At 46.6% G+C, this 25,552-nt stretch overlaps 1 protein-coding gene across 2 annotated transcripts in view; it reads right to left on the bottom strand.

Moving 5' to 3' along the window:
- The window catches only part of LOC135904694 (death-associated protein kinase 1-like), a 192,955-nt gene extending 171,715 nt beyond the window's left edge, over positions 1–21,240 (bottom strand). Inside the window, exons 1-2 of one of the 2 annotated variants that reach the window (XM_070534064.1) lie at positions 21,220–21,240; positions 14,265–14,347 (exon numbers count right to left, since the gene is read on the bottom strand). In XM_070534064.1, coding sequence (XP_070390165.1) covers positions 14,265–14,347; positions 21,220–21,226 — 90 coding nt within the window. In that variant the 5' untranslated portion in view covers positions 21,227–21,240. Of the gene's footprint in view, positions 1–4,603; positions 5,460–14,264; positions 14,348–21,219 lie in introns of those variants that run through there. The other variant, XM_065435624.1, reaches the window with a different exon arrangement.
- Between the last annotated feature and the right edge of the window lie 4,312 nt (positions 21,241–25,552).

Below are 25,552 nucleotides of genomic sequence, written 5' to 3'. Positions count from 1 at the left end.
AACTTCTCGTCGAATTATATATATATATTACGTGAACATTTCTTTGCCTACCCTCAACCTGCGGAAATTAGGTGTACGTATAAGTAATGTTCCTCGCCGAATGGTCAACAACTTGGGCTCCCGGGTGTGTGGCCATTCTTGGCCAAGCCCCGAGAACGGGTATGTGCGAATGTGGCACAAAGGGTGCGTACAAGACTTTAAATGTGTTTAAGATGTGTGTAGTACTTCTTTCTCTGTGAATACAGCTCCCGTTGAAGTTCTCTCGACGAGCGAAATCTTCGTCTTTGTGACGCAGACAGTTAACAGCTAGAGGCGACGAGTCAGTGCCCGTATCGTTTATATGCACTGATTTCTACCTCGCAAAACTCAAAACAGGCTTCTATAGTCTGTAGACTTCAACGCCCCGTTGGATTTGCGCTTTTTTTTTCTTTTTTCCTATTCTATCAATTCATTATGGTCGCAGGTTTGCGTTCTCGACAGCAACACGGTGGGGAACGTTTGGGTTACCTTGGGATCAGGAGACAGCCATATCAAAAATCCGCCCTCGAGAGAACACACGAACGCACACGAGCCGCAGCATGGCACATGATCTCCCAGGAATGATAAAATGGAATTAATCGCGGTCAACAGAGCGATGTGTAGCTGCCGCTTCCTGTAGAGATAAACGCACATCAGTGCATCAGCAGCTGATGAAGCTATTTCCTGTCTCATCTTTAATGCCTGTAATCGGAGCACATAGAAATAAATGAAAGTAAAAGAAAAGGCAATATTAACTTTGATGCGCTCTGCGTGTCGTGCAGGTTAATTTGTTACGCCCATATTTTGCCAAGTAACAATTCTTAAACCCAGCAGGTGACTTAATTATTTGCTTTGATTCGCGCTTATTACGCAGTAGTTCCTTAAATACCGTTTTCATAGTATTACGATATCTGCTGTTCAGTTATTGAAGGTTGCTAACTCATTTTAACGCATATCCCATTGGTTTTTCCATTACTTTTTTTTTTTACTTTTTTCGTTTCGCTTGCCTGTCACCCTGATAACGCCGGCTCGTAGCATACGAGTCGAAAGCGTCAACGCTCTGCCATCGCTATCGGGCGATAAAATGCGACCCTTCCAGGACGCAGTCATTCAAGCACGATTATGAGCGTCGCAGACAATGCATCAACATCCCTCCCCCAACTCGTGAGTGTTCATTGTGTCAGCTTCGGACCGTCGTCCAGGCAGCACCTGTATGTCAGCTGCATTGGGCGTGTAGGTCGAAAAGCGTGGTCACTGCTTCTCCGAAACTGCAGCTTCATAAGTTGATGGAACACTCATATGAAGCTGCACCAGTGTTTAAAAATAAAGATAAACAAGATAGGAGACAGCCCCGCTGAAGGCGGGAGCCCCCTAACGAAGTAGTTTAAACTTACCACAGTTCCTCATTCGCGGCCCGTGAAGAGTTTGTAAAAAGCTTTGATATGTATGTGCGTGTCTGCTGGTGTGCTTAAAGTATGTGTGTGTTTGCGTGCTCACTGCGTATACGTCATATATCGCGCACCGAAACGCATGTAGCATGCAGGCCATCAACGATGAGAAGATCTCCAGCTTTTCACTGAAGTCAACATCTCTCTCTCTTTCTATCTCGGCTCTAATATCAGCTGACATAACCTTTAGTAAAGCAATGAAGGGGGCTAGTTGGTGAACGTTCATGGTTATATTGCGCTCAGTTTTACACAGACGATATTAAGAAAGGACAGGACGTGGACGGACGTAGCGCACGTCCGTCCACGTCCTGTCCTTTCTTAATATCGTCTGTGTAAAACTGAGCGCAATATAACCATTAACATAACCTAACCTAGCCAGACCAGTGAACGAATTAAAACACGCAGCCGGACGTTTACTTAAAGCGCCGATACAACCCGCACTCGTCATGACACCGATATGTTATCGCCCGGACGTTTTCGAGGAGGAGATAAATGAGCTGGTTCCAGCTGTTCGCTGCGATTAGTGTGCCTAATAGAGAACGTCTGTCCTTCAGTTATAGGAGATTTACACGGCGAATCGCGTGCCAGGCTCACATGGGACACACAATACAACGACCACATTTCTTTTTTTTTTAATTCCGTCGTTGCCGGACTCAATAACACTATATGTACGCAAGCTTCCCGCATGCTAGCAACAACATATGTTTATTGCGATGTGATTACTATTAAGATCTATCCGTTAGGGTTGGAACATTGGCCTAAAGTACAGAAGAATACAGTGATGAAGTGGGCCTGATCCGCACTGCACAGTCGGTAGCTGGTATACGCATTGCACCATGCGAAGGATGTCCGGTTCCACGGCGAATGCGTAGAGCGTTCACAAGACGCTGCCAGCCTCCGCCGATAGATAATATCAACTCTTCATAACTGGCCACTTGCAGCAGCGTGAGATATAACCCAAACCAGCTCCAGAACAGCTCGTATAGTTGAAATCAATCCGTATACTTGTTTCGTTACTTTTCATTCGGAATCGCAGCCTCGATTCTACCATCACAAACATGATTCCATTCTGAAAGCATAATGCGCAATTTCACAAGTAACACGAACTTCGTTGCGAGCCACGTCGGAACTTTCTTGGTTACTCGAATCTCAAGGCCAAAATTGGGAGAGAAGGGGCCCTGTGAAGAGCTCTGCTACTGTCGTAAGAACGCCCCGCGAATGCGGAGGTCGTTGAAACGCTCAGAAAGACGGGAAATTGGGCAGTGTCGATATATAGTGGCCAGTACCGCGACTTGAGCTTCCCTGTTTGCAACCATTGTTCGCTTGTTAAGAGATGCTATCTCAATTCTTCCAAACATCCGGATTCCGCGAGAGCTCGTAAAGCCCATGCCCGCAACTGCGGGTGACAACTGATATCGGCTGATAAATTTACAATTTGATGCGGAGGTTTCTTTTTCCTTTTTTTAGGCGTTACAGCTATGTCATACGCCATAGTAGAGAGAGCTGCGTGTTCTACTCTCGAGTTTCAATGCGCGCCGCAGCCTCAGCAAACAGCAGGGGTGTGGCCAAGGGGAAAGGGTGTTTTGCTGGCGGAACACCCGCTGACGTTCTGTTGGTGCCTATGATAAAGCCTTTCTAAGAAGGACGAAGGGATTACAATAGGGCTGAAACAAAGTAAACCTGATACAACCTAAAATGTACCAACTGGCCAATCACTCGATTCTTCTCCGAAATAAACTTCCGGCTGCGCTAGTAGTGACGCATTTTTTTTTTTTTTTTCATTCCTCTCCCATCAGAATGCGACCGCCGTTGCCGGAAATGGAACCCGCCGACGTCGGGCACAGCAGCATAAATTCGTAGCAGCTATTAACGTTCATGATGACAAGTCCCGTTAAAGGGGATTTGCAGGAATACGGCTTTAGCTGTATTCATGCAAATCCCCTTTAGCGCAGTGACTACTGTATAGCTAACCTTGCAACTTGTATTGGAGTTTACACCCACCATTGCTTTAGTGGCTATCGCGTTTTGTTGCCGAACATGAGGTCGCGGGCTCGATTCCGGTGAGCTAGCGCGAAAAACGCTCGTGTACTTAGATTTAGCTGCACGTTAAAGAACACCACGTGGTCAAAATTAATCCGGAGTCTCTCGATACGGTGCGCTTCGTAAAAAAAAAAAAAATCGTAGTTATATGGCACGTATAACACCTGAATTCGTTTAATTAACCGATCAATTAATTATACTTTGGGAGTCGCCAAGTGAAGCCGCAATAAAAAAAAATGAGCACGTTGGTTTTGGTGCGCAACAGAGCTTCGCTGCGACAAGTGAGCGTGTTTAGTTACAATCTAATACTGTAGTTGATCATGGGCAGCCATCGGAAACCGATGAGGATTGCATGTTTCCTGCGTGTGTACTTCATGCATCTCGCAGTAGGTCAGTGTGTCATTCTGCAAATGTGGGCAGAGCGGAAACTTGATTCAGTTATGAGTAGAGCCGAATGTTCCTTTGGTTTCCAGAACGCACGTTCTATGGGCTCCACAAAGGGGTGGAGTTCTTCACGTAAAAGATTACGGTGGGAGTGTCAAAGCGGTTGACATAGAGAGAAAACGACGGTGAAAACGTGATAACCTACGAGACAGAGAGTCAACGTCTAGCGCACTTGTAGTCCATTAATCGCCCTGAAGTCCAGAATTCTATGGTACTGGCGCAGTAATCATAAAACTGGGCGTTAGAAAATGGTTTGAGGAATCGAAGTGACGTATTGTATTGAACGTAGACACGTGAAGGGACGTGTTGTCCTCTTCGATTTTCCAGCAAAGAGCATCAGAAAATATACCTATCTAGTGCATAGTCATCGATCGATCATAGCGGTTTCTTAAGAGATGTAAACAACAAGCAAGGTCTTCGACGAGAACAGCCGCGTATATGAACGAGGTTGTGCGTGAACGGTTAAAGGAAATTGAAGCGGGTTACTTCCGGAGAGCATTAGTGATGAGGATTGGTGTGAGTGGACATGTGATCTGGGATACCTTAGAAGTCAACCACATCTTAAATGGCAACCGTCCATAGATATGTGCACTAGAAACTCATATGCAACGACCTTTATACAGTGACCCACAGCAGGCGGCCAGTACACTCACCATGGTAGACACGACGACAAAGTTTGGTTGTTCATCGTAGTCATCCGGCTCGTGGCCAAAGTACACGGGCGGCGCGTCGCACTCCGACGACGAGTCGTCATCCACTTCGTAACTCATCGTGGAGCCAGCGAACGGGCGTGCTACAAGACGACGTCGAAACCACCTCACGTGAAATCAGCGGCCTAGGCACACAGGGTAGCGCGAGCGCATGTCAGAAGTATATTCCTCTCAGCACAAAAAAGAAACGACGATCACACTCTGGAGCACAACCGTCAAATGCCCCAGGCACAATTTGTAGCAACTTCCACTCACATCACCAGCAGCAAATCGGTAATTCACTCGGTTCAAACAAGCGCGTTCACATGCCGGGAGCCGCAGGTGGAACTCGCACTGTCAGACGATTAGCGAATATTTGTTGAGCTCAAACACGGTGACGCGATGGGAAAAGAGGGAAAGAGGGGTTGCGAACAGAGGAAACAATCGACGAGAATGTGTCGCTGGTCGGTCACCGCGGCCGTCCAGGAACTCGCGCAGTATGACCAGCTCACGACGTTCACTTTTACCCACCGCGCACGGTTCCCACAACACAAGAGGCGCATTCCACGGAGCGGCAGCGGCGCACACAATGCGCGCGCGTTCGGGCTGGACGACGGGCGTCCGCTGAAGAAGCAACGCACGTGAAGAGCAGGTACTACCTGTCCATATCTCGCACCGCCGATGCCGTTTCGTGCGACCGCGCTTCGCCGGCAGCGGAGCAGCTAAGCAAGCGGCCAGGCCGCATGGAGCACAGCACAAGCCGACTGGCGCTCGCTCGCGCGCTCTCGGCCACACCGACGGGAAACCGGCAGAAGCAAGAGCTCGCTAAACTTCTTGCGGAAGGAAAGCACGCGCTCCTCTAGGACGTGGGGGAGAGGCGAGCTGCGGAGCGCTGCCGCTGGGACGGACGCCGCGTCGCTCGTGCCAGCGGCGAGCTGGCCGCTGGAACAGGTTTCGGTTTCCGGCCGCTTGGCGAAGGGCCCTCCTCTTCCCCATTCCCCCTCCGCCGCTCGCCGCCAAGTCTCATCTCCAGAGAGAGGTAACAATCTCGAGAGCGTATGTGTATCACACGCCACGACGGTCTCGAAGCAGCATTTCTCTCGCTACGGGCGGTCCAGCTTCTCCGAGCGCCGTGTCGCTCACCGCAAGAAAAAAGAGAAGGGGAATGCTCGAACAATGCACGAGCTTTGCGTGTCGACGGCAGAGGACGACGCATGTCTCGTAGAAAAATTCGCGCGGAGCAATCGGAGCAGCCAGCGTTCACGACGTCGCCTTCTTTTAGAGGCTGACTGCGCCGTCCGTGTTTTCTGAGGTTTACTGGAACGTCCATACGCGAGCGAGTCGAGTCGGAAGTCGAGCTGTGACCAGGCCAAGCTGACAGCAGTCACACGAACTTGTTTCTCGCGGCCGAGATACCAGTGGTAGCTCGCGTGGGAGGCGAGAGTACCGCGGACGAACACGTCTTCAAGTACGTCGCTGCTGGCTGCAATGTGCCAGCCCTACCCAACAGCGTTTGCGCGCACAGGACGGTCTAAGTTAGTCTACAATGTGCAGTCGAGTTGGTCCAGCTTCACGATCTAGCAAAGTTAGCCTCGCCGGACGCTTGCTCAGGCCTACCTTCATGCGTTTACATGAACCCAACTATCAGCATGCAAAGCTGCGCGATCCTCCGTACTTTCCCCGGCGCGTGATTCTCTTCACCTCCAGGCGCCTTCCTCGCCCGGCACTCACTTCCCTCGCGGCGACACGCACAGCCTCACCGATTGCTTGCGCGTAAAATGCTAGAAAATCGTGCTCACTAATGCTTCGCTGTATGCAGTCGACAAGGAAATTTATTCACCCGTAAGCACGCTTGCAACTGTGGTATGAACGTAAAGTACAATATAAGGTACATCACATGTACAAAACAGATTAGCAAATGAAATGATAAATGGTGTCTACTTGACACTGACTTTGCCAGAGACGACAACAACAACATCATTACAGTGCCCACGCAAAGGCATTATTGTCAGCCCCGAATTTATGAAAGACATCCGGGGCACATACAAATACAAGGCCTCGACTAAGGCAAACAGAATTGAGCATTATTCTGGCTGTAGAAAGACTTTGCCTCGGGAGATGGTTAAGTACCGCGTAGAGCAGCGGCGAAGAAACACGGATTCACCGTGTTTGAACAACTGTTCTTCAAGATGACCCCATACTATCACCAGTAGTTTTCGCATTCTGGGGTGCATTGCTCTATTTGACTGCCGAGATCGTTCTGCAATGTTGCGGAAGCACCACAAAACGTAGCTAGCGCTGTAGTAGACGCGATTCGCATACCGATCTCGGCGCTGTGGTGGCCGCACGATGGATGTTGCAAACATTCTTGCAACTAGCTTCCAGAAGGTGCGTGCTGCACCGCACTCCTTTACTAGTACATGCGCGCTGGTCTCTGTTTGTGAGCAATGCATGCATTTATCATTCGCTACCAAACGCCAGCGTTCAAGCCTGTCTCTTGTACGTAAAATGCCCCACTGATATTGCCAATGAAAATACTTCATCAGGGAACTTGAGAAGAAAATTTATTCACCCGTAGGCATGCTTACAACTGTTGTATGAACGAAAAGTACAATATAAGGTACAGCACATGTAATACATAAAACTTTTGTAAACAAAACAGGTTTGCAAATGAAATAATAAATCATACGCCAACCATCAAGGCACGACTGATCGCTATTAGAGCCGAATTCCAAACGCACAACTCTACATGTTATCATCGATAACCTACGCGGTTTCCCTGGTGATCTTTAGGAGTTTGTGACATATACTTCTTCAAATATATTATCAAAGAGAACAGCAAAGCAGCATTTGTAACCCCCTCTGTCTCAAAAGAAATCCTTTTAGCCTAATATTCTTTAGAGCGCTTCTCCGTGTACTTTCAGCTTTTCTTCCTCGATAGCCTGGGTCTGCGCAAGCTACACTGAAGGGATTGATTGCAGAATCTGGTTTTGCTGCCCCACTAGGTTGTGGTCGCTGTGTTACGTTTCTCGGATCTGGGGGCCTGGTCACTTGCGTTGGTAACCAGTCTCTCGAGGTAGGCACCTGCTCCTGCAGTCCGCACAGCAACATAGACTCCACTGTGACTGGAGCTCTCCGTTCGTTCTTTCCTGCTGCAGCCATGGGCAAATTGTGCTTGTGGTTTACTTGGCCATGATTTGCTTAGAACGGAGACCAGCATATGTGCTTATACATGGTTCGAAGTATATGAAGCTGATAGCCACATGGGTGAAAAGGCGCACAAAAGTGGCTGTCGGAGGTGATGCACACAGAACCGATTTGTCCATATCGAGACAAAGTGGAGCACCAAGTGTTAGCCACACGTTAGTGGCCCCGAAAGAAAAGAAACGTGTAGGTTGGAAAGGAGTTAACGCTAAAATACTGGCTGTTGTTAGGATTGGCGTCTGACATTACGTGGCGACAGGAATTTCGCCCGACCGTCTACCAGGGTTCGTCAAAAAGAGGGTTGACTTCTCCTGCGAGGGTCAACGTCAGGCACATTGCGCACAAAGGGCCTTCTACCAGGATTCGTCGAAATGAGGGTTGACTTCTCCTTTCCTTGCTCGGTAATGCAGGAGGAGGGGCCCTCTCTCTGTGCCTGTCACGTGACATCGACGGAAGCAAGATCCCGCCCACACTTGTAGAGAGCCTAATTAAGGGGCTCCGAAATGTACTTTTATATACTTCATGCTTTTCTTATTTTCTTTCAACTACCTTTGAATAAACCGTGCAAGTTTCGCACTAGCAAATCGTCTCGCCCTTGCTCGGTCGCCATGGTCTACCGGATGCCTGCAGCCCGCCGACAACGCCACGCTACCCAATAAGTAATGTCGGTCGAGCTTTCATAGGCAGGCGCCGCTACTTCTCGGTAGCCGTACGATACGCTACCCTGGAGTACGCAACAGTGTCCATGTCGCTGTGTTGGTTGCGGCAGCAGATGCCTCCATCACCTGATTGCTTAGCAATGCAAGTTGCTCATCTTCAACGGCAACTGTCGGTTCAAACAGGTGCGACGCTCTGTCCAATCTGTTTGTACTGCTGGTTGTCGCTCGTTACCAGACCGCCACGTGCGACGAAGGCAAGCATTACGCCTGTAGCTAGGCGGCTGAATGTACCGTAAGAGACCCGTGTACGTGAATGCTCACTGTTGCCATATGGTTCGTAGCCAATGTATAATGTAGTGTCTGAACCCTATGCAGTGATTGATTACTGTTTAATTTTGCTGTTATCTCACTTGGTTATGGTCGCCTTACGCTTCTCGAATGTGACGGCCTGGTCAGTTGCTTACAGAGGAGAAGGCTCTAGGACACTGGTCCAGACGGCCTTCGGCACTCAAGGCCTTAAAGGCTTTGCTGAAGTATCTAAGGACTTGCGAATTGTGCGATCGCCTTTGAGTGTTGTATCGCGTAGTATCGCGGTACTGCGTGAATTTCCTTAATTTTTTTTTCTCCTCTTCTTCTTCTTTCTCCTTTTGTTCCCTTTACCCCTTTCCCCAGCACAGGGTAGCCAGCCAGTACTTACACTGGCTAACCTCCCTGTCTTTCCTCCTCTTTGTCTCTCTCTCTCTCTCTGGTCAGTTGCATTGGGAAGCAGTCTCTAGAAGTAGGCATTCGCTTCTGCAGCCTGCACAGCGACATAGACTCCCAATTTTCATGCACCGTGGTTCGCGCTCCCCGTTTCCCCTTTCCTGCTGCAGCCATGGGCAAATTGTGCCTCTGGCCTTTCTCGGCCGCGATTAGGCATAAACGCAGACCAGCATACGTGCTTACGTGGTTCTAAGTATATTAAGTGGATAGCCACATGGGTGAAAAGGCCCGCAAAAGTGGCTGTCGGAGGTGATGCCCACAGAACCAATTTGTCCGTGTACTTCCCCCGGACCACGATTCTCTTCTCCGCCTCCAAGCGCCTTCCTCCTCCAACCACCAGCGCCAACCGCCTATCGAGCGCAGGCGACAACGGCCCGGATTGAACGACGGCCGCATTCCTGTATATAATTTCAACCCCGTTTTCCGTCCTTCGTCAGCGGCTTAAGTCGTTATCACCGACATCGACCTTTCGGCCCGGAGTGCGATAAGGGTGGAATAGAACCAAATGAAAACAATTGCTGTAATATGTGCTGGCCTTGGACGCTACAACTCGTCCGACGATACGTGAGGATCGAGTTAAAAATGCGAACTAGGAAACAGATACGTCGGTCGCCGAGCGAGAGAGGCAGAGAAAGAAAAGTTATGCAGATCAAACGCACATATCTAAGCAAAGAGTGAAGCGGTCATTTAAATGTCATACAAGTAACGGCGATGCGCGCAACTGTACACTTATTTTCATCCCGAGTCACGTGTAACCTGATACAACGTTACACCGGTCACAAGCCATAGCGAAACGCAAACACCAAATCAGGTGGACGCACACTGTAAAATATATCGACGCAGCACTGTGACGAAGACCGATACGACATGCACGACGCTCGTCGAGGCAAATGTGGCGGCGAGAAGTGCGCGCACTTTTGCGACAAGTTACGACGCATTTCTACGAGCACATAAGTATTCTATGCCATTTGTGCCACGGTGGCACCTACCCACTCTGGAGGCCTGGCCAAGAATGGGCGGGACAGCCAGTGGCACCAGAATAGGGCGCACCACAAACGTAAGAAACGCAAGAAAATCAAGGAAAGCCACTAAATACTGTGCGGCATTCCGCTAAGAAGTCCGGGTGTTTTATATATACATATACACATGAAGTGACATTATAGAATATAGGTTTAATGTCGTCATTAATTGTTTTGCTACGCAGAACAGGAGTGCGCTCAGTGGCGCCATACTCTACACATATTTTTTTCTCGTAAGCAACCATGCCGCGTGCGTACATGAATTTGCGTAGCTGCATGTGTTTTGATATACACATCGTACAAACGAAACACAATTGTTAGGAATCACGCTGATGTCACCGTGTTTAAGAGAGAGATATATATACTGACACTTTATTTTGTGCTCTGAAACTTGCCGGCACATCTCCGAGACCAACGTCCATAGTTCCGCTGCCACCCATCTTTGGATCTTCAGAGAGAGGAATGCGGATGTTCGCTGCGTTCCATTCATGACGCCGTGGACTGTGGCTCGTCGAAGGGCCATTTTGACGTTGTAATGAGAGAGCAATTCGCGTCCGTTCCTCTAAGCACTGTAATTCAGCAATACTTGGCTAATAAGCTTGGGCAAATGGACGCAAGTTGCTTTCTTTCATTAGGAAGTTTTAGAAATAGATGACCCAGAGTTAGGGGACGTTACCGACCAGGCGGCACACACACACAAAAAAAAAAGACTGAACGGGAATAAAAAGGAACGCAAAAGACATACAAAGGAGTTTAGATATTTCGGTAAACAAACCCGCTTGGCTACGCTATTTTTACAATTGCTTTACTTCCTCTTCGTCCTCTTCTTCTTCTTTCTCTTCTTTCTTTTTCGCTTAAGGGATGGTAGTGGTGGCCATCTTCTCTAAAGCCGCATATTTCTAAAGTTGAGCATGTCCGTGTGAGTGCACACACAAGTGCTACATTACAAAGCTTGCAAAGTTTGTTCTGTACAAATATACCATTCGAAACACGTCTGGCATAGTCGGGAGTAGCCGCGGTCCTTGCGTGAGCCCCCTGGGGCTCATCAGAATGCCCTATCACGGGCGTAGCCAGAGGAGGAGGGGAGGGGGAAACACCGACCAGTAATCAAGCAAAACGAGAGGGAAAGTTACGAGTGGAAAAAAAAACACCGAACTTGGCAAGTTTCTTTTGCTTTTCGTCCTGATTCGGGAGTCCGGGACCAGGACGACACACACACACACACACACACACACACACACACACATATATATATATATATATATATATATATATATATATATATATATATATATATATATATATATATATATATATATATATATATATATATATCAACTATACGAAGCTTTGTTTCTGAGAAACCCATGTGTGTTTCCTTAGTAGCTTCTTGCTGAAACTGGGGCGGATGTCAGTTTTTCCTTTCATGAAGCTCCCTCCCCCTTGCGGAATCCCGTAGAACTGATCTGCCATATTAATTGTCCTTGTGCTTCGAGTTGCCGATTATTTCGCCCTAGCGGTGCGACCTGCTAGCCTCCCGGCTGGTTCAGATGGCAGAGCGGGAAGGTGTTGGCCCCGGGTTCGTATCCCTAACCAGGGCGAATTTTCCCGGGCCATACCGGGAATAGCATGTACATCCTAGACCAGGATGGACATACTGCACGTATACGCCATTGCAATATTATTTTGCGCATGCTCGCCGACTATACTTGAAGGGACACTAAAGAGCAATACCATGTTAAGCTGCATTAGTAAAATCACGCTTCTGAAATAGAAAAGGGGACGCTCTCATCGTGTGAGGTATAGGCTTGGCAGGCCAGGAATGACGCAACTATTGAAAGGCTCCTGGCGCCGCCGCCTCAGAATTCCCGCACTACATCGCCGTGGCGTCGTGGCCTTGTATGCTGTCTACACGGGTCTAGTTATTATTTCATCGCTAAAACAAGACTACATTGCGCTTGAAAAAAAAATAATAATAATCGTCATCATCAGCCTAGTTACGCCCACTGCAGGGCAAAGGCCTCTCCCATACTTCTCCAACTACCCCGGTCATGTACTAATTGTGGCCATGTTGTCCCTGCAAACGTCTTAATGTCATCCGCCCACCCAACTTTCTGCCACCCCCTGCTACGCTTCCCTTCCCTTGGAATCCAGTCCGTAACCCTTAATGACCATCGGTTATCTTCCCTCCTCATTACATGTCCGGCCCATGCCCATTTATTTTTCTTGATTTCAACTAAGATGTCATTTACCCGCGTTTGTTGCCTCACCCAATCTGCTCTTTTCTTATCCCTTAACGTTACCCCGATCATTCTTCTTTCCATAGCTCGTTGCGTCGTCCTCAATTTCAGCAGAACCCTTTTCATAAGCCTCCAGGTTTCTGCCCCATATGTGAGTACTGGTAACACACAGCTGTTATACACTTTCCTTTTGAGGGATAGTGGCAACCTGCCGTTCATGATTTGAGAATGCCTGCCAAACGCACCCCAGCCCATTCTTATTCTTCTGGTTATTTCAGTCTCATGATCCGGATCCGTGGTCACTACCTGCCCTAAGTAGATGTATTCTCTTACCACTTCCAGTGCCTCGCTACCTATCGTAAACTGCTGTTCTCTTCCGAGACTGTTAAACATTACTTTAGTTTTCTGCAGTATAATTTTCAGACCCACCCTTCTGCTTTGCCTCTCCAGGTCAGTGAGCATGTATTGCAATTGGTCTCCTGAGTTACTAAGCAAGGCAATATCATCAGCGAATCGCAAGTTGCTGAGGTATTCTCCATCAACTTTTATCCCCCATTCTTCCCACTCCAGGTCTCTGAATACCTCCTGTAAACATGCGGTGAATAGCATTGGAGAGATCGTATCTCCCTGTCTGACGCCTTTCTTTATTGGGATTTTGTTGCTTTCTTTGTGGAGGACTACGGTGGCTGTCGAGCCGCTATAGATATCTTCCAGTATTTTTACATATGGCTCATCTACACCCTGATTCCGTAATGCCTCCATGACTGCTTAGGTTTCGACTGAATCAAACGCCTTCTCGTAATCAATGAAAGCCACATATAAGGGCTGGTTATATTCTGCACATTTTTCTATCACCTGACTGATAGTGTGAATATGGTCTGTTGTTGAGTAGCCTTTACGGAATCCTGCCTGGTCCTTTGGTTGACAGAAGTCTAAGGTGTTCCTGATTCTATTTGCGATTACCTTAGTAAATACTTTGTAGGCAACGGACAGTAATCTGATCGGTCTATAATTTTTCAAGTCTTTGGCGTCCCTTTCTTGTGGATTAGGATTATGTTACCGTTCTTCCAAGATTCCGGTACGCTCGAGGTTATGAGGCATTACGTATACAGGGTGGCCAGTTTCTCTAGAACAATCTGACCACCATCCTTCAACAAATCTGCTGTTACCTGATCCTCCCCAGCTGCCTTCCCCCTTTGCATAGCTCCTAAGGCTTTCTTTACTTCTTCTGGCGTTACCTAAACATAAGCAAAGGCTCAACCTAGGAAATTTCGAGTACTTTTCGTGTGACAAAACGACCCAATAGGAAAGTACGTTAATATCCGTGGCGTCGCAGCGATGTACCGGCGCTTTACGGAAAAGAAGCCGGTAGCTATACTATGATTAACTAGCTATACGTTACGTGCGCTGTACTTCGACGTCACACCGCATGACACTCTAGGTCAAGATGAATAAAAGCCTGGCGTTTTACGTGTCAAAACCACGATTTGATTATGAGGCACACCGTACAGCCGGGACTCCGGACTAATTTTGGTCTTCTTGGTTAATTTTGATCGAATTTTGTCCCAAGCCCCAATGCACGAGACACGGGCGCTTTTTTTTTTCTTCTTTTTTTTGCATTTCTCCCCCATCGAAATGCGGCCGCCGCGGCCCGGATTTGAACCCGCGACCTCGTGCTTAGCAGCGCCACACCACAGCCGCTAAGCCACCGGGGTGGGTGTAAAAATATACAGTCCCTTACTTCATCGTAGATCGTGTCCAACAAGAGGTTGAAGAATCCGTCGACGTGTAGACGTGCAGGCCTGTTGACATCACCGCGATGCACTGAAAAAAAAAAAAAACGCTACTTTGAAGAATAAAAAATAAAAAAATAAAAGGATTTACAGAAGCGTTACTGCTAGCAGGCATCATTAAATGGTAGCAGCTAGACAAATCTAGTTTTCCTTTTAGTTACGGTAGGCATCATAAAGATAGCAAATTAGTTTAGGGCGGAACGCTTATGTTCATTCCTTCGGTCGGTGTTTCCTCACAGAACACCACCGAGCGGGAAAAAAAAGAAAGAAAGAAGGAAACCACGAGAGACTGGGCTTTTGAGAGCGAACAAGATGCAGTAGAGATAGCCAAGGCGTGGCCCCGTTTCCTCGGATAAATGCTTTTGCGTAAGCACTTCACAACGCGTTGCGTCATGTACTATATGTCGACACCGTATAACAATGTGCAGAGAGAGAGAGAGTTCTCATTCACATAGTCCTTTCCAACAAGTGTTTCAAGTTTATTATGCATTACAAGAGCAGCTGCTTGCAACTGATCCGCCGTTCCCATGTCGCGCCATGGAGCGTTCCTGTGCTTGCAGCGCCAGTGACTGACTATGCGTGTGTCCCAGCTAATGCTATAGCCAAGCTGCTTAAAGAAAAAAAAAGTTATAATAAAAACACAGCGCGAGATATGATTATAAGACGTACGGTGCTAGTTTGTCATAGGTGTGACTACCGAACACCTATGTCGGTCTTAAAACACCGTCAGTCTTATAATCGTATCTTGCCCCGTCCTTTTTAAATCGCCTTTTTTTTTTATAACAGCATGGCTAAAGTTAGCAGGTACACCCTATATAAGTAGCGAACCTGCGATAGAAATCCGCATATAGGTTGGACAAAACACGAGTTTTCTTTTGCCAGAAGAGGCGTCAAGAAGACGTGAGGGTTGTTCATGCGATCATCAAACGGGCGACAGATTATCCCACTAGACATTTCAACACCTTTGCAGGTGTACAAAAGGGGCTTGATTTGTCTCGTCGGCCAGAGCGCGCTTCACCTTAGGAGGGTGATTGAACTGTTGATGGGGAGATATTAAGTTTTCTTATTTGGCCAATTTATGCGGCGCGACTAGACCTGCGACAGACGTCACAAAAACTGCACGAAATAAACTTTATAAACTTTAATTGATATCGCCGTGAAACTCTCGTGCCAGCATATTTCGGTGCGCACCAATACGTGGTCAGAATTTAATATGTAGTTTTAAGCTATAGCTTCCCTCATTGCAGGGTCGTTTTCGTGTTCGCTGTAGCGCACAATGAAAATTTCATATCCTTAAATCCAAGGGTGCAAAATGCAAAAGCCACGAGACAAGACAGCACCATTCAAGGCGTAATTTTTGTTTAGAGTTCGCGGAAACTGGAACAAAGAGATGCCGTTCACTGGAGTGCCTAATTACCACTACAACATGAGCTGCCATTTTCGCATTTCGAGCGCATCGCGGCAACTTATACATTGCGCACATTGCGTACACGATACACTTATGAAAGAGTTGTGGTACCGTTTTTTTTTGTTTTTTTTTTTGCGCGCGCGCGCGTGCCTGTGTGTGTGTGTGTGTTGGTTTTCAGTGCACACGTCGCATGCATTTGCTGCCCTTAATTACAGCCGACTTACATACAGTAATCTGCGATTACGTGGTCAGCTTGCCAGCTTCATAATGCCATGGTGGTTTCACAGCAAAAAGGCACGACATACCATTTCTCACGACTTTGTGTGCCACTTTAAAATTCTAATTACTGCATATACCACGAAAAGCATATAATGCTCGGTAATATGACTGAAAATTGTGGTCTCATAATTTCCATTAAAATCTCATGACACGTTCTGGGCCGTTTGTCGATCCTTAAAGAAGAGAAGAAGAAAATAAGAGAGAGAGAGAGAGAGAGCATAATAGTTATCCAGCACATCTTTATGTTCGCACTTGCTGTGTTGGCGAGGACCTCAATCGTGCGATTCACCTCTGCAGGCGTTTTACAACTTCGAGGGCTGCTTTAAGGTACACACATTCCTATAGTCGCTTTCGATCGAGTGCTCTAACATTAGAGCCCCCTAGAGGCACGCTTTACATGCGGCCGGGTCGACATCGAACACGCTCGGAACACATTCGCCTGGTCCATTCAGTGTGCACGCTCCGGATTGAATCCCTCGGAGGCGTCCTCACCTTCGAGCTGTGAGAGCGACCCGAGATCCCACCGAATTCCGCAGTGACATATGGCTCCTACTATTGCACTGGGAGCAGCTGAACGTTCTGCTCGGGCAGGCTTTGTGCGGCGCTTCTAACATAGCTGCTCGAATCACTACAACTCGGTAATAAATTGTGTATAAGTGCATTTTAAGGACGCCCGCGCTCGTACGCTGTTAAGGACGGCCCGATGACGTGCAAGTTTTGCCTGCCAGTTGCGACAGCGCGCGTCAACTTTTCCTAGAGCGCCGCCGCAAACCTCTAGCCACGGCTTCACTAAGCCGACTTTGTGTGGACAACAATACGCGCTTCCTCGACTCTGCGTCGCTGGAGCCGAGTTTGACGAAGCAGGCTTTGTGCCTCATTATGCAAACTTAGAACTACAGAAAGCTGAGCTAGTTGGTAAGGATTCATTATGCAAACTAGAAGTGCCTCAACCCACCACCGCGGACCTGATCTGCTACGAGCGAGGGAGTTGCCGCGGGAACGTCTACGGAGACCCCTTCCCACGCACCGACCAAGACAATGGGCAGCCGGCGGTAGCGCTGCGGGCGTCAGCTCAGGGAATAAAATGCCCCTACGGTGCCTGGTCGTCTCGCTTACGGTGCCTGGTCGTCTCACCTATGGTGCCTGGTCAACTTGTCTACGGTGCCTGGTCGAACGTTTCCGCCACCTTGGGATGGACTGAGGACCGAGTGTTTATAAACCGCTGTTGTGCGGCTGCTCAACACACTTTCTCATGTAATCATGTCAGACTGAGGTACTTTCTCAAGCAGTCCTGTTAGACTGATGTACTTTCTCTCGAAGTCATGCTAGACTGATGTAGATACTGTAAATAAACCCATATTCTTCGTTCTCGATGAGAAGCAGTCCTTCTCTTCATCAACGTCCTCAGCGTGGATAAGTTGGACGACGGCATGGGCCAGCTACCTTCGAATTCATGCCGGACTCCAATCTTGACAACGGGTTACGAGCGATGGGATTGAGCCCCAATGATCACAGCAGTCCCCTGAATATGTGTGAAGCTCCCAAAGAACGCTAATCGCATTAAAAGCTACATTTATTTGATTCGCATAAACAAATGCACTGTTTCATGTACCCTTGCCTGCCAGCGTTAACAAAAGCTCACATTTCATCTAGCTTGACCTAAATGCTTCAGCGTCCTGATGCTATTAATTTTTTTTTCAGAACCCAGGGCATTATCAACTACATTGCGTGTTAACGCGACGGGTTCTTGTGGCGCCCGCATGGGAAAGCTGCAAGCGGCTGCGAGAGCTCGATCAGGAAGAAGACTTCGTCTGCAAACGGCATCGCGAGCTCGAGTAGTCTCTGTCAAGTATAAGTCTGCCAGTGTGGCCAATCCCCCTCGTGCGTACGAGCCATGTTTTGAGGCAACAACAACAATAACAACAACAACAGATAAGTCTGTTTCCTAATTGTCGAAAATTTCTACCCTACGCTGATTTACGCTGTCTTTTGTGTTTTCCCTCCCCTCCATTCTGTTTAACCGCCGGCTTCTTGGCTAATCACCCGTAGTGGGTAAGCGCCATGAAGTAAGGAGCAAGCAAGCAAGCAAGCAAGCAAGGGAGACACCTCGCGATGCTGTTGACCATACGCTATAGTGCACAACAACGTGGGAGATATCTACATAGGTCGCGTAACGTTGCTCTCTCCGCCCAGTGCGTCATTCTTGAAGCCACCAAAAAGTAGGTACAGCGATTCATCTCAATGCACCTAACAGCTTACAGCAAGACTGCGTTCATACCTTGCTACAACGCTCTGGAAAGATGCATGCGTTCGCCATCTGTGTGGACTTCAACATCGACCTCTCGAAGCCCCAAAACGCGTGGTTTAAATTCCGGAGTACATGAGAGGCGTTTGGCGCTGAGCGAGCCTAGATCCCTCGTCATGGTACCCATGGCAAGGACCGCCACGGTGTGCTCGATGGCCATCTTTGTCCGTCGAGTCAAGACACCTCAGACCTCACACGTACGCATCGTATTTCTCTATCCATCGCCCTCTGCTCGTCGCTATCAGCGACAGACGAGAAGACGATGCGCTGCTGTCTACTAGCTCTGACGAACCGATGGACATTTCGTCTCTATATATTCAAATGTACATCATTGTACTTAAACATGTATATATAGAAAGCAATTAAACCACGTATGAATAAACAAACTTTATGCAATCGAATATGTTGTTACGATACAACAGGCGCTTGAGAGACATGGCGCAAAGGAGACAAAGACGGGCATTTGGGTTTGGCACGAGCTGGTTTCCATCTTGGTCTCTAGCTGCGCTCTTTGCAAGTTATGTCAGGCAACTAGAGCGACACTCTCGCACATATGCCGTTATCGCAGCTAAACTGGAAGAAGCTGCGGAGGCTCTTGCGTTGAAGTGGGCCGCCGCTCTGCGCAGCTCCAACCTCAAGCCACTGCCAGCGGGCCCGAGAGGCGGCGACGAGGCAAGGTCTCCAAGTCCCCTCATGGGAGACCTAAGCCCGGCTCGCTAAACGTTGCGGGATTTTCAATAAAGTTGTTTCCATCCATTGTAAATACACTGTAATCATTTCCTTTGTTTGTCTCCGCGAACGTAACAATGTCATACAACCCTGTCTTGTCTCGTTAATTCTATCAGAAGAATCCACCACGTACAATCACTAAATACACGCCTGTCGCGAGAAAGAATGCTAATCGCATTATCGTCGCCAGTCATCTCCACAGTATCCTGTGGAGATGATTGCGAGATGATTGATGTGGAGATCGCGCCACCAATTTTTGTAGTAGCAGCCCTGCAGGTTTCCGCGTCATCATTGACGCTAGCGTATCTATTTGTTTTCCCAGAAAGTCGTGTACGTCCCGGCGGAATCGCCTCGTCCAAGCGCAACGACCAGGGCCTCTCGCTGACCCAAGCAGCTCATGTCAATCACGACTGCGGAAGTTCGGCTTTAGTGAAGTAGCTGCTCCCCCTATCGCGCTTATAAGAATTAATCTAACCGTTCGCACGCTGTTCCTCCTATCCGAAAAGTCGGCTTAACCGAAATAGCCTCAAGAGGAGTCAGCTGTACTATATATACTTTACTTGGTAACGCTGTTGTGGGGCCTTGGGCCGAGCGTGCAAAGAGGTGTCAGGCTAAAACTAAAACCCTATTTATTCCATCTACGACAGCACGTGCCAGCAGCTCCAGCGAACACCAACGCGAGCGCACGCAGCTCGAGCCCCGAGTCTTTGCCGCTGCAGCCGCTACACTGTCTAGTACCTGCTACTTGTCTAGTACGTTCTTTGTTTTATATGTGATTTAGTGCAACAAGGCTTTAGGTCTTCAAGTGCTGGTGGCAACAATTTTGCATAAAGTGAGAACCAATTCAATAGATATATATTGTACGTTCTCGGCACTCTAGCTAATAGATTATGCGGTTTGTAGAACTAACAGGCTTGCTTTTGGCGCTCCTAGTTAAGGAGTTTCAAAATGAGTGACTTTTCTTCCGCATTTTGGAAATTTCAGCAAAAGCATCGAGAGCATAAACAAAAACATTCTTTCCAACAGTCGACAGAATTAACTTTTAAAAATTAGCGCAGTCTAGGTGGGGTGATGAAGTTATAGGAAATCTGCTGGGCGCAAATTAGAATCTGTTGGCGCAGAACAGGGGTAATTGGCAATCGGTGCGACCTTCGTCCAGCAGTGGACATAAATTATAGGCTAATATATATATATATATATATATATATATATATATATATATATATATATATATATATATATATATATATATACACACACACACGCAACACCTTTAACTCGAATTGCTTCAGCAGATTCTGCAGGAGAGATTTGAATGTCTGAATTTCTGAAAATCACGTGTATTTGAATAGCAAAATGCTAGCAAAATGAATAGCAATAGCTAATGCCAACGCGGTAAAGCTGCACTTCGCGAGTGATCGCAGTAAAGGGACCTTAGATCGCAGTAGTCGCAGGCGTCCTCTCCCGGCACGAAAGGCCTTCAGGCTTTGGCACCATGTTTTACGACCAGCTCATGTCCAAGTAGTCAAGTAGAATTGTGTTAGCTTTATGGTACGTGAAAGCGAACCTACGACACCACCGCCACTGGTTTTAGCGCCACGGCCCACGGCGCTTCCTACAAAAGCAAACGAGCTTAGACCATAGAGAAACCTTAGAACGTGTTGGACGGTGGCGCCATCTCTCAACAGCATCATAAAGTGATCAACCACGTGGCCAGTCATTTAATTATTTTTCAGGACCGAAAACAACACTGCCTACTCCGCATTTCTCTACGTTGGCTGCAACAACACGCTTCGAATACCAATTTCTCAGTGCATTCAAGGATCAAACAGTGACGGCCACAGATAAATTTGTAGGGATGTGAACAGAGAAATAATAACTACACTGCGGTTCGCGGCAGGGAGATTTTGGCGCCAAATACGATAGAACTCAAGCCGAGGAATTTGAGAACACATACGGCGACGCAAATAATCCGCTCCAACTGGCCACCCAAGAGCGCTTTTTCCGGGTGAAACTTGGAACGCAGCTCTGCGCAGCTGGCGATTGCGCCGATGTAGCCCCAACGAAATGACACGCGGCACAGAGCTACCATTGTTATTTTCGTTTCGCTAAACAAAAGCATTGACCGTTGACATTTAGACAATCAATACATTTCGCTCAACGTTATGTAAGTGCAACTTACCAGCCATATCCAGGCAAGCTTGTGGACTTTTGTGCCTGAGCGCGCACACATACAAGCTGTCGGGTATTGTGCGGTAACGACATATGCTGTCGTCATAGCGACCAACGAAGAAAACCCCCTCTCCGAACTTGTGACCCGCTGTCCACCTGTTTCCTACACCCGCCATAGGAAATCGATACGACGTGCTATCGCGAAGTTGTGCGACCGGCTTGTCAACTGAAGCGACGTATTAGAATACACAAAAAGAAACAAAAATACGACACAAACACGGAAGTATCTTAAGGACATATCCAAGGGTGTTTTAAATATATAGAAAAGCAACTTTATCGAGATCGCTTTAACCGCAGAGGGATACATACTCAAATGGATCGAACTAGTAATTGGACAATTATGAAAAATTATACAAAATGCCTTAACCGAAAGCGTCAGACGACTTTGGAACGTCGAAATGCGCGGCTAGAGCCCGTTATCCAATCGCACTCATAACCGATTCTAGACGTGCAAAAAGCTGACGCTACTTAACGAATTCCGGCCGATTTCACTCGGAAAACACGAAAGTGCCCAAGAGCGTAACGGTCTCCGCCCGTCGTGTATGACAGACGACGAGTGTGGCGCGACTGTTTTGTCCACGAACTACAGTAGGTCGTGGTTTTGTCCTCCCCCTCGGGCGAAAACAATTGAGCGACCCTACCAAGTCGCGATCTCGCTTGCTTCGTGGTCGACCGACGGTGAAGCGTTGTCACATTGTTCATGGACGTCAGGGGCAGTGTTGCCATAATTTTTTTTAAGCATGTCGCCAAATTGAGACAATAAAGTCGCTAAATTTCCGCTAATATTTGTTGCAAAGTCGCTAAAATTGTCGCTAAAAGTTCTGAGTAAACACTAGTAATGTAGGCGATTTCTGAACATTTACGCTAGCATGGCGTAAATTGGTTACCTAAACGTCTCATGCTTGCTCAGAATCCATAAGAGTGAGCAATATACATTGAATTTACCAGCAACATCTAGTGGGGTTTTACATAACTCAATGCTATTATACTAACATAACAGACAATGACAGCTGAAATTTGGCGAAAACCCCAAGATTGTGAGGTTCCAACTGCAGTACGGTTCAAAAGAACACAAGCAATCTGATTTTCCTAAATCGCAAATGCAATTGATACACATTATCTTTGAAAATTTTCAAGTTCTCAGTGCTCCTGGAAGGTCAGCAAAAATTTGCAAGACATACAAGATTGCATGTTAACACGGTGATGACAACTGCATGGCCTCGTTGCAGGTAAAATACCATGCTTTCGGCCCTTTGGCCTACATGAAAGTTCCCGGCACTGATTTGTCCAAAACGAACACGATAAGGAAGCAGTGTGTTCATGCTCACGTGAACAAGCCCAGCCACTCCTAAGCTTTCTAAATGGACCTATCTTATTTTTCACCTACTGCATTTTAAATCTTGCAATAAAAACTAAATATCAACCAATTGAATGTATTAGTGAAAGTGCAGAATCTAGTTTTGGATGAAGCAGTGTGCTTCGCAAAGAACACGCTCACATAAACATAAATGATGACACATTTTGTAAGCATACCGAACCCTGTGAAGGCAATCATTACTTCGTCATAGTCGCAGGCCCTACATGAAATGCAGCCAATTTCGGCGGCTCACATGCAGCTTTTGAATAATAAAGTGCATTATAAAAGACTAACGAAACAACTTTCATAACTTTGAAGTCACTGAAAAGCCGCCAATTATTCTGTCTCCTCGCTAAAAAAAAGAAAAAGCCGCCGGTCATTAAATTGAAAAAAAAAATTGTTGCTGAACAGACAAGAAACATTCAGCTACGAAATCGCTAGAATGGCAACTGATCATGAGAGTCATTTTAACATATATGCCTCTCTGGTAAAAGTACTACTATGGAAATCACTTCGTTATTGAACACATATTCTGAAACACCCAGTATGTGACATTGCAAAATTACAATAAATACATAATGAATGAGTAGCCAGATAACAAAACATGCTAGGTGACGGGTACCCTAGAATCAATATAAGATGTGCAGGACTGGGACAGCTATGCAGGAGTAATTCTTAGAGCAAAATATTTTTCATTGGAGCAGGTTAACGGGGGAAATAAGATTTTTTGAGCTGCAAATCTGAAATTTGGAGCAAGTTATTTGTTCCAGAACACTCCAAATCTGGAACACATCAATAAGTAAGTGATTGTAATCTTTACACTGGCCCTTCTTTTTAGTATTAACTCCTCCAGTGTACTTTTCAAAGCATGTTACATTTGCCATAGATCTGTCTTCAGAGAGCACAAAAAACTGCTGTCTTCTGGAGTTTATGTATAGGGGCATATACAGTAACTCTACTATCTTCCGCTTTCTTGTTTTCATCAGATTGTACACAGAAGTCTCGACAATTCCAACCCTTATAATCCGATCTAATGGAATAGTTGAACTGCATTTTAGGCCCTGTTGTGGCGGCAGATATATAAATGGAGAAACACTCAGTATTCAAACATTTAAAGGCACGAGATGGTTATTTGTATGGAGGCTTTCATCATAACCTCCATGCCATAGCTCACCCATACACATGAACACTGGGACTCTACAATACGACTCCGTGCAAAGTTGCTTTGGCTAAGGATGGTTCCAATGAAATGTGCGTGAATGGTTGGCTATCCACCACCTCGACTGCATTATCGTTTTCAGCGCTAGGTATGCGTGTTACGGCTATGCCGAGATTTGCATGTGCTGCTTTGTTTCGTATAGCAGTATGCATTTGTTTTGCCTGTTACAAATAAATATATCATTCGTGTGGCGCACAAATTAACAGCGTAGCTGTGCTCCATTAGCGAGCCCAGGACATCCAAACCTTGTCATTTACTTGGCGAGAAACGCTCACTGCCCTGCAGTACAACCACAAGTTATACTTCACATTCTAATGGAAAGGTAATTTGCGCTGATTGAAATAAAAACACGCCATCACGTCAGAAGTTGCACTTGTCAGTCATCCCGGCGTTGCAGTAGTGGTTTCTCGCGTTTGAGTTTTTCCTTCCTGCACGTCATAGCACAAGTTTTCCCCAAGATTTGGAAATGTTTTTTTCAAACAAGAACTAAAATCCCTGTATCCAGAATAATTTCTCTAGGGTTGGCAGCACTGCCTAGAAATACCCGGCACGCAACATTATAAAAAAAGAAAAGCATGCAAGATAGATGACCGATGTTGTTCTGGGATGAACATACACCCCAAACTGTGTAAACTGCTTTCAGAGTTGAGATCATAAGATGTTGTCCATCTTTATAGAGGGAAAATTAACTAGGCCTGAGCAAGCACGATCAAAAATGTCAGAACCCATGAAGCCATGGCGACTTCATGCACGATCTTAATGGCAGCATTGCCATCAGTTTTAAGTTGCATATTTTCTGGCTTACTAATTCCCCTCTCTAAAGGTATCCTTTTTTAAAAATTTTACAGCAGTGCAATTTATTCATGCAGCTCAACTTATTCTCTTCAGTGTCTCTTTAATTTCTTGCCACACGAGCTCTTCGTGATGTCATTGATTCTAACAGCATTACTCATGCATAATTAATCGTTACTAGTGAAGAATGATTACATTGCATTTTGAAGGAACTAGACTTAACCTAGGAAATTTTGAGAATATTTCCCATCTTGTTTGGTAAAGGACTCAAGTAAAAGAAATAAGTTACTACGTTAAAGGGATGTACCAGTAGTGATATGCTGGCACGAAATTCAAAAAAGGAACATTTGGCTTCTAGTTTCTCCATTAGCAATGAACATTTATGGCCAAGACGCATATAATTATCAAATGATTTGGTTTTACTCGTTAGCTGCTGTTGTAGTTTAGGGAGAAAAACAAAAGCAAAACCTGAAGTGCGACCCTAAATAGCAAGAGCCATCCCAATGACTACAGCGATGAAACTCTGATGATGATAAGACAGCTAATGCGCAGTAAACCCAGAATTCCCTCTTGGGTAGGGCCCTGGTGCTGCTCTCTCTATTGTCACCTTCCACCACGACCACACAATGACAACATTGGTTCAACACATTGCGGAAGGACACATTGATGGCTGAACAAACCTGTAACACTAACCACTAGAAATCCTAAAGGCTCAGAAAGAATGAAACAGTAAGGCACACATTTCTTGAACTTTGAATGTAAGATGTGCAACATGTTGCAGGATGTTGCCACTGTAAGCTGATCCATTGAGATCAAGTTCATGAAATAAAGCTTTGGACAGAAGCTATCCTCTGCAATCTTTTGGTTAATAAAATTCATAAAAAAAATGTACCTATGTATACCAGATCTTCATTA

This window comes from Dermacentor albipictus, chromosome 2 (assembly GCF_038994185.2).
Source record: "Dermacentor albipictus isolate Rhodes 1998 colony chromosome 2, USDA_Dalb.pri_finalv2, whole genome shotgun sequence".
NCBI classification, from domain to species: domain Eukaryota; kingdom Metazoa; phylum Arthropoda; class Arachnida; order Ixodida; family Ixodidae; genus Dermacentor; species Dermacentor albipictus.
This window is presented reverse-complemented; position numbering and strand designations above follow the sequence as displayed.